The 17,956-nt window shown below is 36.0% G+C and overlaps 1 protein-coding gene and 1 pseudogene across 1 annotated transcript; both read left to right on the top strand.

The window, feature by feature from the left end:
- The first annotated feature begins 951 nt into the window (after positions 1-951).
- On the top strand, positions 952-3,721 carry LOC120176057 (annotated as a pseudogene).
- A 2,180-nt stretch (positions 3,722-5,901) lies between these two features.
- On the top strand, positions 5,902-7,998 carry LOC120176058 (leucine-rich repeat protein 1-like). The gene is made up of 7 exons (XM_039182569.1): positions 5,902-6,004; positions 6,081-6,213; positions 6,286-6,357; positions 6,508-6,651; positions 6,861-6,941; positions 7,125-7,177; positions 7,883-7,998. The coding sequence occupies exons 1-7, from the start codon at positions 5,932-5,934 to the stop codon at positions 7,915-7,917; spliced, it is 591 nt and encodes a 196-aa protein (XP_039038500.1). The 5' UTR covers positions 5,902-5,931; the 3' UTR covers positions 7,918-7,998.
- Positions 7,999-17,956: the final 9,958 nt, after the last annotated feature.

Raw genomic sequence — 17,956 nt, 5'->3', positions numbered from 1 at the left:
CCCGTAGGCTAATTAGGAATCTTTTAGTAACTTTAATAAGTAGAGGTATCCATCTAGTATTTCCGATTGACAGAAAGTTGATAATTTTAGAACACCATATTGAAAAAGATATAACAAGTATCTAAATAATATGTTCTAAACGTCCAAATTCCAAATTAGATTAAGTTATTCATTCTAAATCACAGTAAATTTAATGTGATGATCTTATCTCTCTATGCATGTTAATACATCTTATTTTGTATGATAAATACAAATTTATTTAATTTAAAATATTTGAAATCCTCTTGTACGTGGATGGTGTATTGTGAACTTTTAAATTTTTATGTATTCCTATGTGATTTAAAAAAAATTAAAAAGTATACGAAACAGGTACCCGTGACTTGAAAATGCGAGTATCTGGATTTTACGGGTACCCAGACTTAATGGGTCAGGTCACATGCCGACAATTATACTACCCGGAGAACGAAATACCAGATACTTCGAATATCCAAAAATGCGGGTACCCGATTTTGAACACCCCTAAATTCTCATCTTCATTTCTGCATGGAGGCTAGAGTTTTTCTGTTCTTTTTGGAAGTTTAAATGCTGTTTGTAATGCTTGAAATTCTTTAAGGTATATAGCTCATATTGGGAAGAAAATTATCGGTTTATATATGGAAATTCCTTCTTTTGCTTGTTGAGTGTGGTATAATAAATCCTTTGCACATAATTTCTTCTCATTTCACTATTCTGTTAAAAGTATATTTTTCAAGAATAGTATTATCATTTTGTCCGTTTCCAAGCTTTGGGTATACAAGCGTTGAAAACACTGTGTTGTTTTTAAGGATATCGTCCATCATAGCGATCGGGATGAATTTATTTCTAAGAGAATGATTCATCACAACATAATTTACTATTTATTTATTCTATAAATTTCTTTTGATGTCTTGTGCTAACGTTTTTATTTTGCGGTATTCATTTCCAAGAATTGTTACATGATAAAACTATGGTTATTCCAGAAGGTAAGGGAGCAGCGTCGTGTGATTTCTGCAATGAGCAAACGGCGGTTCTCTGCTGCCGAGCTGACTCGGCCAATCTCTGTTTATTTTGCGACCAGCATGTTCACTCGGATCTGCGATAATTGCGGGAACGAACCGGTTTCCTTTCGATGCAAGACAGATAATCTGGTGCTCTGTCAAGGGTGTGATTGGGACGCGCACGGTAGTTGCTTTGTGTCGGCAGCACACGATCGCACCCTCGTGGAAGGGTTCTCTGGTTGTCCGTCGGCTCTGAAGCTGGCTTCAGCGTGGGGATTGGATCTGGAAGAGAAGAAGGCGTTGGACCGGGAGTGGAACGTGTGAAACCAATATTTGATTATGCCGGCCGTGGAATCGTGGTTTTACGAGACTGGGTTGCAGGAAATGGTGGTGCCGTACGAGAGGTTTGGCTGCTAAGAGGAGACATTGAAGGAGAGTCGCGGGAGCGGGAAGAGCAAACAGGTTATTTATAAACAGCTTGTGGAGCTGATGAAAAGAAGTTTAATGGACGGCGCCGGGGGATGCGTTGTCGCCGACGGTGGAGGTGAAGAGAATTTAGCGTCGAACCGAACGTCGGCTTTTTGACTGAACAAGTGGTTATACAACCGTTGCCACCGCAGAAAACGCAAGCGCAAACGCCAACGCCGGCTCTATTCACTTCTTTGCCAATGAGGGAAACGCAAGAGAGAGAACACATTGTTAACGGCGAAAATCTGGTGTTGAACGATAATCGAAACGGTCGAACTCCTCAGGTAATTTCTTCTAGCTCTAATTATGGACTCATCCCTCTACAAAATTAAAATTGAGAAATCAGTCCATCAACTTTATTTTATGAGAATTTAGTCCTAGTATTTTAAGAAACCTGTATAGAGGTGTTCAAACGGTTAATTCGGTCACCGACTAAAGCGAAGGTCTATTAACTAAATTAACCGAACTGATTTTTTAAAAAAAACCGAATAAAGTTCGATTATTTTAGTTGGTTAATCGAATTAACTGATTTTTTTTATAATTTTAAAATTAGATTAAATTGAATATAATAGAAGTACTTTTTTTATTTGGGTTAAAATTTAATTAGGTATTAATAATTTAATGGTTCTAGTAGTTAAAAATAATTGAGTCTTAATTTTTAATGGATCTGAGCTTAAAATATGTATTTAATAACCGACAACCAGTTGATCTAGTGCAATGTGCACTAAATCACTTAAGCAATGTTAGGAGTTCGAATCTCGACGATTGCGAATTGAGCAAATTGGGTTGGCAGGGTCATCCTTGTCTCTGCAGTATTCATTCTAAATTAATCGATCAATAGATCAAAAATCAGTGATTATACAAAAAATATATATTTAATATATATAATATATTTAATAATTTCGATTAATTAATTAAAACCCAAAAATCAACACCCTACTGAGAAGTGACAGCTATTGGGAAATACATGAACTTAAACAGCTCATTTTCGCTAATCTATGGCCTTTCGCTACTTATTTGAATATAAATTATGATTTAATCATCCTATCCAATTGAATTAATTTCTCAATTTTGTTCAATTATGAGTAGCAAATTTTGATAAATTAGGTGGATGGAATTCGTTACTGTATTTACGAGAGAAAAAAATCAATATTACTAGCTTCAGAAATTTGAAACAGTAAGGATGAGTTGGTTAGAATTGATTGCAGATTTGGGATTTTAAGCTGGGGCTGTTGAGGAGTCAAGAAGAGTGCTACCCTCCTAAACACGATTTGACTTCACTCAATAATGTATGTTCCTTGCCCATTTTCACTACATGCACCATGTTGTTATGATTCATCTTATCTTTTGATTCCTTGTTCATAATTTCGTATGTTCACGTCATATCTAGATCCATTATCGGAGTTTCAACGAGTTTAACATGTGGGTGAGAAACATAGAACACCCCTTAAGAGTACTGGTGTTCTCTATTGGCATCCTGAAGATCAGGGTTTAAATCTTGATATTGTCATCATCTCCATTAGTAGTGTAGAATGTGTAAAGGAAAAAACCCACCACTTATCTATATGCTTGTTGGATTTGATTCTTGTGATTAGAGAAAATAGTTTATGAGAGCTTGTTGGGTTTGCTTTTAGAAAAAAAATTGTCAAAGTTGCGTAGAATGTTTGATTAATATATAAGCCAGGATTGGCCCTACCCTACCGATTAACTTTATTCACCTTACTGTTTCTTTTTGATGGGTTATTTAGATTGTTTATTTGCTCCATGTTATCTTTGTTTGATACCAAATAAACTTCGAAATTTGATTGGAAATTATTGCATAACCCGGCAATCTCCTCCTCCCATAGGTGCAGTCTGGGTAACTTTGTTTTGCTTACATTAAAGACCCTTTCGAGTGTTGATTTTGGAGCTTGAAAATGCAGAATGACTCGAATAATCCGGGGGCAAGTGGACCGGCCACATGTGAGAGCAACAATCTACCAATACCAAAGCCATCATCTGGTTCAACTTTTGGTAAACACACAGACTCTAGCAGTTCCAGTGATCTTAACTTCACCGAACAGCCTTTAATTGTGAGGCCGGTTGACCAAGCAAAGCCAACAACAGCAGTTAATAAGGCTGCTGATCGCGAGTTGCTGGCGCAAAGCAGAGGCAACGCCATGCAACGTTACAAGAAGAAGAAAACAAGAAGCTATAAATCTACGCACTTACATTACAATTAACAGTTAACTATAGCTTAATTGTACTCGAAATTTTAAACTTCAAAACGATCATGTTAAGCCTTTAAAGTATCTAATATCGTATAACCAAGTCCTTCGGTTAGTTTTTCTATTATTTTAGTTTGGAGACATTTGATGGAATCAACCTTTATGTTTAAGATTCTTAATGAAGTGTCATCGTGTTGTTAATTCTGGTCCATTTAATCCGTGCTTGAAATAGGTATGATAAACATATTCGATATGAATCGAGTAGGTGATTTTTGTGAAGGCTACTGAAGCTCCCTGATGATTAGAAGTTGCAGTGAGAGTAGGTGATTTTGCTTGGATTGCTCTGTTATTATGTATTTCTTTTGTTACATCTAAACTTGTAGTTTAGCATTTCCTATACGGCTTAATACCAAAATAAGTGTCCAAACTATACTTAAATTCTCGAATAGGTGCCTAAATTATTTTTTGACCCATCCAGGTGTCTAACGTTACAAACGTTACCCGTTTAGGTGTCCGGACCGTCATCGACGTTAATTTCCCCGTTTAGTGACACATGTCACAATATGATGATTTTAAAAATTTTATTTAAAAAATTAAATTTATATATATTTTTAAAGAAAAACAGAAACATTTTGTAATAGCCAAAAAACTTTGAAAACCTTCGTTTCAACCCCTAAACCCACGTCGACGTCGTTAACAAAGCTCCACCCAAACTCATCTCCCCCGACGACCAAAACCCCCCATGAAATCGTGACCGATCGATGATCGATTGACTGTGAATAAACGTTTTATATCCCACAAACCCTAGGATGAAAATCGCGATCCCACACGATCTCGACGACGTATGACTAGGAGGATGATAGGGATTACGTCGACGACGGTGGGCATGATCGAAAAGGGGGTGGTAACGAGTTAAGGATAGGATTTGAGGATTTTTTATAATTTAAGAGAAATTAGGATTTTTTATAAATATAATAATATTTTAAAAAAATAAATTTCAAAATCACTATATTGTGACATATGCCACTTAATGGGGGAAATTAACGTTGTTGATGGCTCGAGCACCTAAATGGTAATATTTGTAACGTTAGACACCTGAATGGATAAAAAAATAGTTTAGACACCTACTCGAGAAAATAGGTATAGTGTGAGCATTTATTTTGGTATTAAGCCTTCCAATACCATCTAGTATTTTATTGTTGTTGTGTTTTTCCCTAGTTCCATCAAATTCAGGTTCTTTACTCTTTCCCCCTTGACCAATTGAGTTTTGAGTTGTGAGTAGGGTTGGATGATAATAGTTCGGATCGGTTTTGGAGGTAAAAAAGTATGATTATATTTAGTCTTTTGGTTTTTAAAATTTTGAACTGAACTAAATTTAGCTGGTTCAAAGTGATTTATTGGGTTTTTTTAAAATAGAATAAAATATACAAATAATCATTAAATTATATTAAAATTTTAAAAGTTATAAATATAATTAAATATAATGGAGTTTGACTCTAATATTCTCTCTCTCTATCTATCTATCAATTATGAATTTTATATATATGAATTGAGTTTGATTTAAATATAATTAAATATTAAAGAAAATCAAACCGAACACAAATTCTATTGTGAAGTTGTTTGTTCAAATATTATATTTACAAAACGCTCCATGTTAACCAAGTCATCTTCGCCATAATGTTATTATAATTAAATTTGCCCGTTTGACTGAGACTTTCATTTCCAAAAGCACCTAATTCCAATTTTATTTTTATTTTTATTAAGTTATGATGGTTATAAAGTAATATCTGTCCTAAATATTTTTAATCATCTAATAGCGGTCTCTCAATCATCCATGCTGCAGTTAATGCTTGAACCCAGAAACTCTTAAAATAACAATTATTCTCTTAATCACAAACATAATTTAGTTTGTGCGATAATTCGAGTTTTATTAATAAAAATATTAAATGATATCTATATATCTACCAAATTTGTGATTTGTGGATGTGGTATAAATCAGTATGGTCAAATATGTTGAATATCAACTGTGGAGGGGGAAAAAACAAACACGATAAGAACGACGAATTCAAAACCTTGGACTAATCGACAATAAAAAATTAGAGCAGGTAAAGTCGATGAATCAATGCAATATTTTCTTATGACTCTCTCCTTCGCCGGGCCTATATATTCCTTCCATAAGATTGTTGTCAGAGTCAACCTAATCTCCATCTTCAACTAAATTACAATTTGTTAGTGTTCTTATGGCTTCCCAGATTCTAGTTTTCCTCCTCTTTGTTGCAGCCACGAGTGTTTCTGTACACTGCAATTCTGAAGGTATAAATCTATATTACATGATTTATGACAATTAATGGTAATTATGTTGTCTTAATGTTTGTAATAATTATTACAGGAGATGCTCTTAATGCCTGGAGAACCAAACTGATGGATCCGAACAACGTTCTTCAGAGCTGGGATCCCACACTTGTTAACCCATGCACCTGGTTTCACATTACCTGCAACTCTGAAAACTCCGTCATTAGAGTGTAAGTTTATGTACGTATGCATGCATGCATGTATGGTATGTATGTATTAAAATGGGATTTTGATTGTTGAAGGGACCTCGGTAATGCAAACTTATCAGGACCTCTTGTCCCTGAGCTAGGACAACTTGCAAATCTCCAATATTTGTAAGTCCAGTATTTTAAAATTGGGTTTATCTAAGCAAAAAACAAAAGTTTGGGGGTTTATTTTGGCACACTAATAGTCCAGTGACTCATTTAGTAGAAATGAAATGACTGAAGGGCTGTTTTAGTTTAACCAAATGTTCCGATTGCCAGGGTGGTATTCAATAATAATCTCAGCGGTAGCATTCCAACCGAGATTGGTAGCTTAACGAGCCTTGTGAGCTTAAATTTGCACCACAATCAACTTACCGGCCCTATTCCTTCATCTCTTGGAAACTTGGTTTCTTTGTCGTTCTTGTAAGTTTATAGCATATGATATTACCTTTTTTTTTTTTTTGAAAATTTAATCTCTGACAGAACTTGTTGGCGAGTGGTCGATATTGTTACACACATATCGTTATTATTCGATTCGAATATTATGAATGTTCTTAAACAAAGATGTGATTATGATCGAATATCGAAAAATCTATTTAGTTTTAAAAACTCGTTGTGTATATTAATCACAGGAAGTTGAATAGCAATAAACTCGGTGGCGTAATTCCATCAGATCTGTTCCTACTTATTCAAAGAGGCAACTTGATCGTTATGTGAGTTTACTACTTGTTAATTTCTCTTTATGTTTAGATTTGGGAATGTTCAAGATAGAACTATGATTACGAAATTAAAATTTTAAAACCTTGGAATTTACGAAGAAAATAAAATTAAACCTCTAATTGATTTTGGCCTTACAAGAGAGTGACGGGTAATACAAGTATTTTATTGTGGATCAGGAATGTATCGGACAATATGTTTGCGGGAACCGTTCACCGAACAAATCTTACAGGTAAGGGTGAACTCGGAAACTTATGTAGAAGAATTTAGATTATTTATAAAATTAAAATTTTTGTACCAACAACTAGTTGATCTAGTGAGATGGAGTACTAGATCCCTTAAGTAAGATCAGGAGTTCGAATTCTAACAATTGTGAATGGAGCAAACAAGGTTGGGAGGGGGTCGCCCTCGCCTCTGCAGTATCCGATTCGGATTAGTCGATCAATAGTTCGAATACCGGTGGTTATATAAAAAATTAAATTTTTGTATTAAAAAATTGAAATTGAGTTATTGATATTTTTTTAAATATTTTAAAAACTTTATATCGTTATATAATTTTTACTTAAATTCATAATGAGTGGGGCCTTTGTTTCTAGGAAAAATTACATATTTAGTATCTAAATTATCAGTTTTAGTTATTTTAATATTTAAACTTTTAATTTTTTTTTTCAAAATCATACTTATCATTTAGTTTTTATTTCATTTTAATACCCTATCTTTAAAAACTTAACATGTTTAGTACCTAAACTTTTAATTTTTTTAAAAAACTTAACGTTAAATTTTGAATGATGTACTAAAATGAAATAAAATTAAATTTTAGGTATGATTTTGAAAAAAATAAAAGTTTAACTACTGAAACGAACTAAAACTGATAGTTTAAATACTAAACACATAATTTACCCTTCTTTCTAACCTTTGTTTGTTGTATAATTTGCAGTAACAACAATAATCCAAGATCCCAGAGCCTCGTAGAATTTCAAGTAATACAAAATCAAGAGATGGCACATACCCCTTCGAGCATCTGTTGCAGGTGATCATCATGTTGATGTTTAACTTATATGATTCGATACATTCATATTAATAATATATAAATTTTAAAATATTTTCATATTCGTGTCACGTCATATTATAATTTTTTTTTATAGTAAGAATAAGAAATTGTCACGTACAATCGCATAGCCAAGAGGACGTAGGGGATTTGGCCTCTCTTGGTTAAATAATCCGATTGTTGTTTTAGCCTCTCAATTTTTTTTATAATAAATATATTTCATTTATCGAAATTCGTATCAACAAACGTCTTGTCAATTATAGATTGAACAAATACAATCAAAAATATCGAAAATAAAATATAACAGTGACCGCATAGTGATAGTCTGATAAACAAAACCATTAACAAGTGAAGCAATGACGTACATAAACTGAATACACCAGCAGCTTCGAGCATCAAAGCGATCTCCCCCTTAACAACAATCACTTCAAGCACATATATATGATAACCAACGAACCGTCTTATACAAAAGAACAAAGGAACCGGGCATCGGAAAAGCAATCAACCATGTATTCAGTGAAAAACAAAAGATCGAGAAGAAGACTAATAAAAAAACTTGTACCGAGAGTCTAAAACACCAGTAACCATGATATCATTTACTAGAAAAAAGACCAAAAATTTATTATTAAAAATACGGGGAAAAAAACTAAATGACAGGTGGTGACCGGAGAAGGCCACCACTGCTGTCATGAAACAAAGAAATTTTAAAAAGAGAAAATAACCTCAGTGACCAAAAATCCCATATAATATACGATTTTAACCAACTTTTTCCGGATTTGCCAAAATGACCAACAAAATCGCAATGCGATCGCTAATTCGCAACGCAATCTCCATTATCGCAAATTCGCGTTGCATTTCGCGTTGCGATAGTTGGAAATCGCGTTGCGATGGTATACAATGTCGTTGCGATTTTCCCAATTCGCAATGCGAATAAGTAAATCGCAACGCAAATTGGGAAAATCGCAATGCGATACTGACTATCGCAATGCGATACTTACTATCGCAATGCGATAATACAAAAATCGCAACGAGATACTGACTTTCGCAACGCGATTCTGACTTTCGCAACGCGATTTACATAGCGCCATTCATATTAACGCGTATTTTTTTTTCAAATTCCAAACACGAATTTTTTCTTAATAAATCGGAAACTGAACCGTCCACAGTAATCGCAACTCATAACCTCAAACCCAAAAACACAACACTAAGTCCCATCTCCATCTCTCACTCTCTACGGCGAAATCCGTCCCCATCTCCGAAGATTTCCGTCCCCATCGCCGGCGAAATCCCTCACAACCATTCACAGTCAAAAATCCCTCACAATCATTCAGAAATGGAAAATCAACCTCCGAGGGTTAGTTTTTTTTTTTGTTGTTGAAATTTTTGCATTATTTTAGGTTTTTCATATTGAGATTGATGATAAGTTTACTGGTAATTTCAATAATAGATTAACCATTTCACTTAGATTTCTTATTAAATTCATTCGATTGCTGCCAATACTGCTAAACTGTTTAACCTGTGAAGTTAGTATTTGTCTTTGCTTTGTCTTTTGGTTGAAGTAATGCAGAAGAAGAATAGTTTCGAGAATGAAAATCGCAACGCGGAAATAACTATCGCAACGCGAAACAAAAATCGCATTGCGATTTTCATTTCGCGTTGCGATTGTCTGGTCGCGATACTCATTTCGCGTTGCGATTCTCTCGTTGCGATAGTCATTTCCGCGTTGCGATTCTCATTATCTTGTTGCGATTTTCATTTCAACCAAAAGACAAAAACAGTGTTGCAAATTTTAGTTTCAAGAATAAACTACTATTTATGTTTATTGTTTTGTTTTTAGTATATCTTGACAGTGTAATTTTTGGTATATCTAACTTGGTATGTTTATTGTTTTTTTGTAGAAATTTTTTTCGGATTCATTGACATTAAGGAATAAAGTTAGCCTAGCCACTACAATTGCTTCGAAGCTTTCACCTGCACAAAGAAAATTGTTTGAAGAAACCTGCTTCGGGCCATGGCTGAGAGTACAGCATCCGGGTGGAGATGCTAGTTTGACCCATTTGTGGCTTCAGACCATGACTAGCGATCTACCCGACAGTATACAACGTGGTGAGGAAGAGATATGGTTTCATTTTCCACCGGCGTATACTTGTTTTGGGCGGAAGGAGTTCTGGTTAATCACTGTTCTACGATTCGGACACGATGATGTAGGTCGGTACACTCGTCATATCACCCGCCCATCATGGTTATCCAGGTTTTTCCTGATGAGTCAATAGAGAAGCCGAACTTACACGTCGACGACATGAAGAAATTGTTTAATAAGAAAGATGGTTTTACTCGGATGAATGACGTCGATGTTGTCCGAGTATGCCTTCTACTACTTTTGTATGTCGGCTTTTTAGGCAGAGAGGCCAGACAACCTATTCCTCAGGAGCTAATATTATTGGTAGAGGACCTAAATGCATGGAATCTATTTCCGTGGGGTTCGTATATATGGAAAGCTACCTGGACTAAGTTGTCGTCTGCCTTTGATGACCGCAAAAGTTTGTGGGGCGATAGGTCGAAATACACTTTGTCAGGCTTTGTTTGGGCCTTTAAGGTAAGAATTTCTATATAATGTTTTCAAAATTATAATTAATTATTTAACAATTACTAATGTTTGTTATTATATTGTTTGTAGATTTGGATATTCGAGGCCTTTCCCGCCATGAAGACATATGCAATAAAAAACTTCAAATGATATTCCCAGGGCTATTTCCTGGAAGAGGAAACGTCTGTTGGATTGGGAAGACTTAATACCATATGCGACAATAAATAATGTAAGTTAACACAAATATTATCATATATAAACAAGTTATTAATATTAGACGTTTAACTTTGTTTGAGTTTTTATATTTTTAGGAGGCCAACATTCCATTAATGAGACTGACACCCACGGAGGCTGAGCTTGCCACTGATTGGTGGCAAGCTAGTCAGCGTTTTCTTGATGGCACGAATGATGAGCAGCCTCCACTTCCTCCACTTCGAGAGCCATCACCTCACCTAGAGCCATCACCTGATCGACCCGACTATACACCTCTACAACGAGAGCCATCACCTATCCCGTCACATCATCGAGCCTCTTCTCCACCATCACCTCATGATAGGCGACCGACAAAGATGCAACGACTTCTATCTCCCTATTCTCCACCTCCACGGGATGAGTCAAGGGAGTTACGTGATGAGGTCAATGCCTTGCGTGAGGAGATCGGTACTCTACTTGATAACGATGGTGCATGGCGTGTGGAGGTGTCTACTTTACGTGGTGAGGTTGCCGCTCTACGTGAGATGGTAGTATCGTTGCAGAATGAGGTTCATACTCTACGCAACGAGGTAAGTTTAAGATTTTCCATATTTAACTTGATGATAAATTTACTCGTAATTTCACTTAAATTAACCATTTCACTTAGATTGCTTAGTAAATTTATTTGGTTGCTGCCAAAACTGCTAAACTTTTTACTTTAACACTGTGAAGTTAGTATTTGTCTTTGTTTTGTCTTTTGGTTGAAAGTTTGAAATATATTTATCTTTGTTTTCACTGTTTAAATATCATGTCTGTTTATTTACTGATATTTGTATTTTTATTTAGCGGACCGATAAGGTGGATGCTTTACGTCGGGTTTTTCTTGCACGACAGAGTTCACGCATCAGACGGCGTGCACGTGCTATTAAGTCTCCGTATACTCCAATAGTGCGAAGACACCGTAAGAAGAAGCCCGACTCGCCTATCATCCCTCAAGAGTCCACTCCTATCGTTGAAGAGGCCCCTATCATTCCTCGAAAGTCCCCTCCCACCGTTCAAGAGGCCACTGTCATCGTTGAAGAGGTCCCTCCCACCATTCAAGAGCCCGATTCACATGGCGTCATATATAGGATTCTTGAGAAACCCTCTGACGTACCGGACATGATGGATTCAAGTTGGCTCTTGTATGAGTTACCGGCCAGTACCATACCGGTATCTGAAGAGGAGAGGAAACAACTACCGGACACAATTCTGGATAACACCCTTTGGGCTAAGACCGCAGTTGATTTTTATCTACATGAGCGAAGCCAGGGGTGTTTCACTGACATATGCAAGCTCAATGATGATATCTATTTGTTTCTTGATCGGTCTTGGTGGGGCGTATTATTAGGGGTCGAAGACAATGGCTATTTCGATGGAGGGGTAAGTCTATATTTTTCTTATATTGTCATTTGATTATTTTTTTGTAAATTTATGTAAGTTACTAATATATGTCTTTTTTTGTAAAACAACATATCGATGCGTGGGTGTCACGTCTTCTAATAATTAGGAAACTTAAGGAAAATAAAAGAAATACACGGTATACAATTATGCCGACGTCTTTTAACGCCGTTCACTTGAAGAATCAACGAGATGAATCATTTGCGTTGGGCAATGGACAAGCTAAACTTTATCCTGCATGGTGGGAGGTCGATAAGGTTAGTGTTTATTTTAGATTGAGTTTAAAGGTATTCATAAATAAGTGCGCAAATGAATGAATTATTACTTATGATTGCAGGTGTTTATCCCTGTTTTGGAACGTAACCATTGGCTTCTCGTCGAGCTTCAGATCCCATCCCTTAAGGCAATAGTATATGACAGCATGATAAATTACATATCATTGGCTGATTTAAGAGATATTATTAAGGGATGGAGCTCTTATTTGGCTAAATACTTGGATGCGATAAATTATTGGACTCGTTCTGGAAACAAGAAGCCAAAGAAGCTCAATATTACAGTTAGCAGAGACGAGACCGCACCACAACAAACGAAAGGACCCATAGGAGATTGTGGTCCTCTCGTATGCTTGGCGTTGGACCGTTTGATCACAGGAAGTATAAAGTATCTACCTCCCACCGATATAGATAGAGCTGCAGTAGGCTTGTGGTTTCGACATTATATGGCTAGATCGATATATACGAGACGCTGCCTACCTGCATCCGCGTTATAAAAATATCCATAAACAATTGGTATGTTTATATTCTTGTGGTTTGAAAATGTTCGGTTAAGTACCTAGAATTCAATAATTTGCTGTTTGTAGGTTTTAGATGTGTAGAAAGTGTTGTTTGAGCAAATGTTTGGTTTATGCAGGTTAATCTCAGAAGTGAGCTGCGTGAAAATGATGTATGGCTACAAAAGTTGATTCAATAGTAGAAGTGTTATTTTCTCTAATAATTATTTCTTATTTTTTGATTGTTTAATTGATTTGTAAAAGGTGATTTGTAAAAGTTGATTTGTTTAATTGATGTTAACATAATTCTTATTTGTGCTTGTTTAATTGATTGAAATATAATGGTTGATTTTGTTGATTTCAATATGCATTATGTTGAAGGCAAAAAGTACTATCGCAATGCGAAATGAAAATCGCAACGAGAGAATCGCAACGCGAAAATGAAAATCGCAACGCGAAATTAAATTCGCGTTGCGATTTTCATTTCGCATTGCGATTCCCTCGTTGCGATTTTCATTTCGCATTGCGATTCTCTCGTTGCGATTTTCATTTCGCATTGCGATAGTAATTTCCGCGTTGCGATAGACATTAAGATGATTGCCTATTAAGTGATAACAACTGGAACAAATCATAGCAATTTTCAAACTCAAGTTACTAATACATGCCTAACTGAAAATGTTAAAAGTTCACACATAAAATCTACATAATACAATGTTTGCATTTAAAAATCACCTAAGTTAACAGTCCCAAAAGGTGAAGCCAGTTGTGATTGGGATTTTAAAGATGATTGCGATTTTGATTGCCTTTTTCTTGACACCATATGAGCTTTGGATTTTGATGATGATCCATATTTTGGTAGAGGAAAAGATGATTGTGATGGCACTGGTGATCCACATATCAACCTTGTATGACCACTTTCCTTGCACCGACTACATGTCGATCTCTTCTTCTCTTCACCCTTAGACGGTATACGATCGTGACTTTTTAGTCGGCCAGGTAGCCTTCTGTCCATGGCTGGTGGCAAAACTGTTTGTAAGTCATCTGGTATGTCCCACTCAGAAGGATGTGAAATAGGGTAGACAATCTCAGCATAAGTCTGTCGATATACTTCTGTAGTGTAGCAATCCATAGCGTATGTGCTTGAATCATCTTGGTTTAGATGAAGAGCAACTTTTATAACATGGCCACATGGATAACCAGATGTTTGCCATTTCATACAACTACACGTCCTTGCATTTAGATCGACAAGCCCATTTAAGTTATTATCCATTACTTCAAACAAAGTGTTTGAACATGGTTCAACTCTCCATGACGTTGACTTCACAACACGTTTCGTTATCTTTTTTTCAGTCCATGGTGTAACACGATGTTCCAATGTTCCTGTAAATTTAATAAATAATACTTAGTAAAATATATGATAAGTTACGAATTCAAAGAAATATACCTGCATGGTTTCTTTTCTTGTAGTACCACTGTTGAATAGAGGCTCGAAAAACTCCATTAACATAGTAATGTGTAATTTCCGGGAATGACGACTTAGAGCGTTATTGATTCTGCACTATTAGACGTCATGAAACCATATCTTGCTCCAAGTTGATGTACTCTTGACCATCTTTCAAACCCGACATCTTCTAGTGTTTGAGCACACTGAGGCAAAACATGTCTTAAACAGTTTATATGCTTATTGAAATCCACTTCCCGATAAGCCTTTACAGCCTTCCAGTATGTCCATTTGTGCTTTTTTATACCAGCAGACCTTGATTTTAGATTTCTATACAAATGAACACCACAAAGTCCATGAAAAGCATCTGGGAAACACCTTCTAACAGCGTTGTCAATTGAGTTTGCCCTATCAGATATGATTGTCAGATTGCTAATAGGACCTATGCAATCCCTAAGATGCCCCATAAACCATGTCCATGAATCAGAGGTTTCAGATTTGCCAACCCCGTAAGCTATTGGCAATATCCCATTATTAGCATCCATGGCTACTGCTAATAAGTTTACTCCAAGGTATCGACCTTTCAAATGTGCTCCGTCAACTATAATAACTGGGCGCATGCAAGTAATAAACGAACGAATCTACAAAAATAATACACAAGAAATATAATCATTTAAATGTGAAATGCATGTAACTAACAGAAATGAGTCAACAGAATTATATTGATTTACTAACCGCAGCACCAATGGTGATAAACAGCAACTCAAAGCGTCCATCTCTATCTGTTTTGATATGAGTTACCGACCCAGGATTTTTCAGCTTTAAATTGTGACAATAAGCCGGCAGTTGGGCAAACGATGCTTCTGGCGACCCCCTCAACAATTCCAAGGCATACATTTGGCTCTCCAAGCTTGAGAATATGATATACTAATCTTGAACCGAGCATTCATGTCAGTCATAATTTCATGTCCCCGATATACCCTGCCATTCAAAAACATTAACTCAGCCAGAAAACCACCCAACACCTTTTTGTTTGCCTGTCTATGGTGAGGAAAAACTTGGGTTCTTGAACATGTATGTTTATCAATAAAAGTCCTAACTTGAAACATTGCGCAATCTTTTATCCTCTTTGCAATCATACGCCACGTACAGTTTTTGTCAATCGTACACCTTGTTTCGAAACGATCTTTGCTTGATTTGTTAACTTTTAGTTGATAGCCATCTTCCACACATTTCGTATATAAAGCTATCTTCAAGTATTCCTTTGTATCAAAACAATCATCTTTCTTGATACGAATAACTTTTGTGTAACAATCAACTACTTTCTTTGCCAACTCTTCTTCCGGTAACTGAAGTAATTCTGGCATATTCCAGTTATACTCCCGTGGCATTTTCTTTTCTTCGGGGACTTTTTCTTCTTCTTTTTCTTCTTCAGGATTATATGAATTACAGAATGGATATTCAACATGTTCATTCACAGTCGTAACTTCCTCCTCATTATCATCAACAACATCTTCCTCGGCAACGGGTGTTTCATCATCAAAATTCGGGTATTGACCAATATCAAAATCATTACACGCAGGGTTTGTTTCTTCTTCTGAAACATCATCAAAATCCGTGTATTGACCAATATCAAAGTCCGGGTATTGACCAAGATCAAATTTCGAATACTGACTAGTACTCACAATTTTTTCTCTTGGCTCATCATCGTCTAATTGGTCAATACGAAAACCGGAATTTGGTGCTGAAAGTTGATTTGGATTTGGATTAGAGAAAGGTTGTGGGTTTTGAGACCCACTTAGTTGATTACTACCCTACTGACCCAACAATACTACTTCTAGGTTCAACAACATACAATGTAACATCATCACTTGAAACATTAATGTAAGCAATGAATCGTTCAACATCTTCATTGTCGGTTAACAAATAAACTTTACCATTTCTCTGATAAGATAATCTAAATCCACTTAGGGGCTCTAAATTCAATTTCTTTGAAACACGTAACATTAGGGTTTCATAAGTTAACTTCTTTAATGACAGTTTTAGTTGACGATTCATGGGTAAAGGCATATATTGTAAAACACCATGAACATTCTCCCATGACCCTCCAAAACACAAATCTATCCAAACATGATCAACATTAGATGATTTCATGGTTGTAACTAAACAAACGAGATGCGAAACTAAGACCTGTTACCGGATGGGGAAGGATGTCGTTGGATATTGGAACGGATGTCGCCGGAGAGAGTGATAGATGGAGATGGAATGAGTTGCGATTTAGGGATTTAGGTTATGAGTTGTTGCTGCTGCGTATATATATACACAAAAAATTTGGCTTGCGAAACTAAAACCTGTTGCGAACTTTGAAACTCGCATTGCGATTCTGTATTATCTCGTTGCGAAAGTCAGAATCGCGTTGCGAAAGGCAATCATTTGACCATCGCAATGCGAAATGCAAATCGCAACGATAGAATCGCAATGCGAAATGAAAAAGGCAACGAGGATTAACATGCATAAACTTTTAACAATTATTGAATTCTAGGTACTTAACCAAACATTTTCAAACCAAAAGGAGTATATATGTTAACAAAACTTGCATTATGTGTATTTTATGTGTGCACTTTTAACATTTTCAGTTAGGCATGTATTAGTAACTTGAGTTTGAACTTGCTATGATCTGTTCAGTTGTTATCACTTATTAGACATTCATTTGACTATCGCAACGCGAAAATGGCTATCGCAACGCGAAAATGGCTATCACAACGAGAAAATCGCAATGCGATTTTCTCGTTGCGATTTTCATTTCGCATTGCGATTTTCTCGTTGCGATAGCCATTTCGCGTTGCGATAGTATGTTTTTCCTTCAACATAAAGCAGATTGAAAATCAACAAATCAACTATTACATTTCAACACAAATTATGTACACATCAATTAAACAAATCAACATTTACAAATCATCTTTTACAAATCAATTAAACAATCAAAAAAATAATAATAATTTCTTCATTAATTATTGAATCAATGAATCAACAAATTTGTGACCCCGTACATCCATTTCACGCAGCTCACTTAAGGATTAACTGCAGAAACCAAACATTTGCTCAAACAAGACTTCCTACACATCTAAAACCTACAAACAACAAATTATTGAATTCTAGGTACTTAACCAAACATTTTCAAACCAAAAGGAGTATATATGTTAACAAAACTTGCATTTGACTTACCAATTAACAATGGACACTTTCATAACGCGGATGCATGTAGGGCGTCTCGAATATATTGCTCTAGCCATATAATGCCGAAACCACAAGCCTACTGCAACTCTATCTCTATCGGTGGGAGGTAAAAACTCTGTGCTTCCCGTCGTCAAACGCGCCAAGCAAAGGCATACGAGAGGACCACAATCCCCTCTGGCTCCCGGCGATTGTTGTGGCGCGGTCTCGTCTCTGACAACTGTGACATTGAACTTCTTTGGCTTCTTGTGTCCAGAATGACTCTAATACTTAATCCCATTCAAGAATTTAGCCAAATGA

This window comes from Hibiscus syriacus, unplaced genomic scaffold (assembly GCF_006381635.1).
Source record: "Hibiscus syriacus cultivar Baekdansim isolate YM2019G1 unplaced genomic scaffold, ASM638163v2 tig00112226_pilon, whole genome shotgun sequence".
NCBI classification, from domain to species: Eukaryota; Viridiplantae; Streptophyta; class Magnoliopsida; order Malvales; family Malvaceae; genus Hibiscus; species Hibiscus syriacus.
Note: the sequence above shows the minus strand (reverse complement) of the source record. Positions and strands in the feature narration are given on the sequence as shown.

What these genes read in the sequence shown, in the direction of transcription:
- LOC120176058 (XM_039182569.1), top strand. Translation starts at nt 5,932, where the DNA reads ATGGCTTCCCAGATTCTAGTTTTCCTCCTCTTTGTTGCAGCCACGAGT. An exon ending in TGTACACTGCAATTCTGAAG is followed by an intron (nt 6,005 to 6,080) that starts GTATAAATCTAT and finishes TAATTATTACAG; the next exon opens with GAGATGCTCTTAATGCCTGG. An exon ending in CTTGCAAATCTCCAATATTT is followed by an intron (nt 6,358 to 6,507) that starts GTAAGTCCAGTA and finishes TCCGATTGCCAG; the next exon opens with GGTGGTATTCAATAATAATC.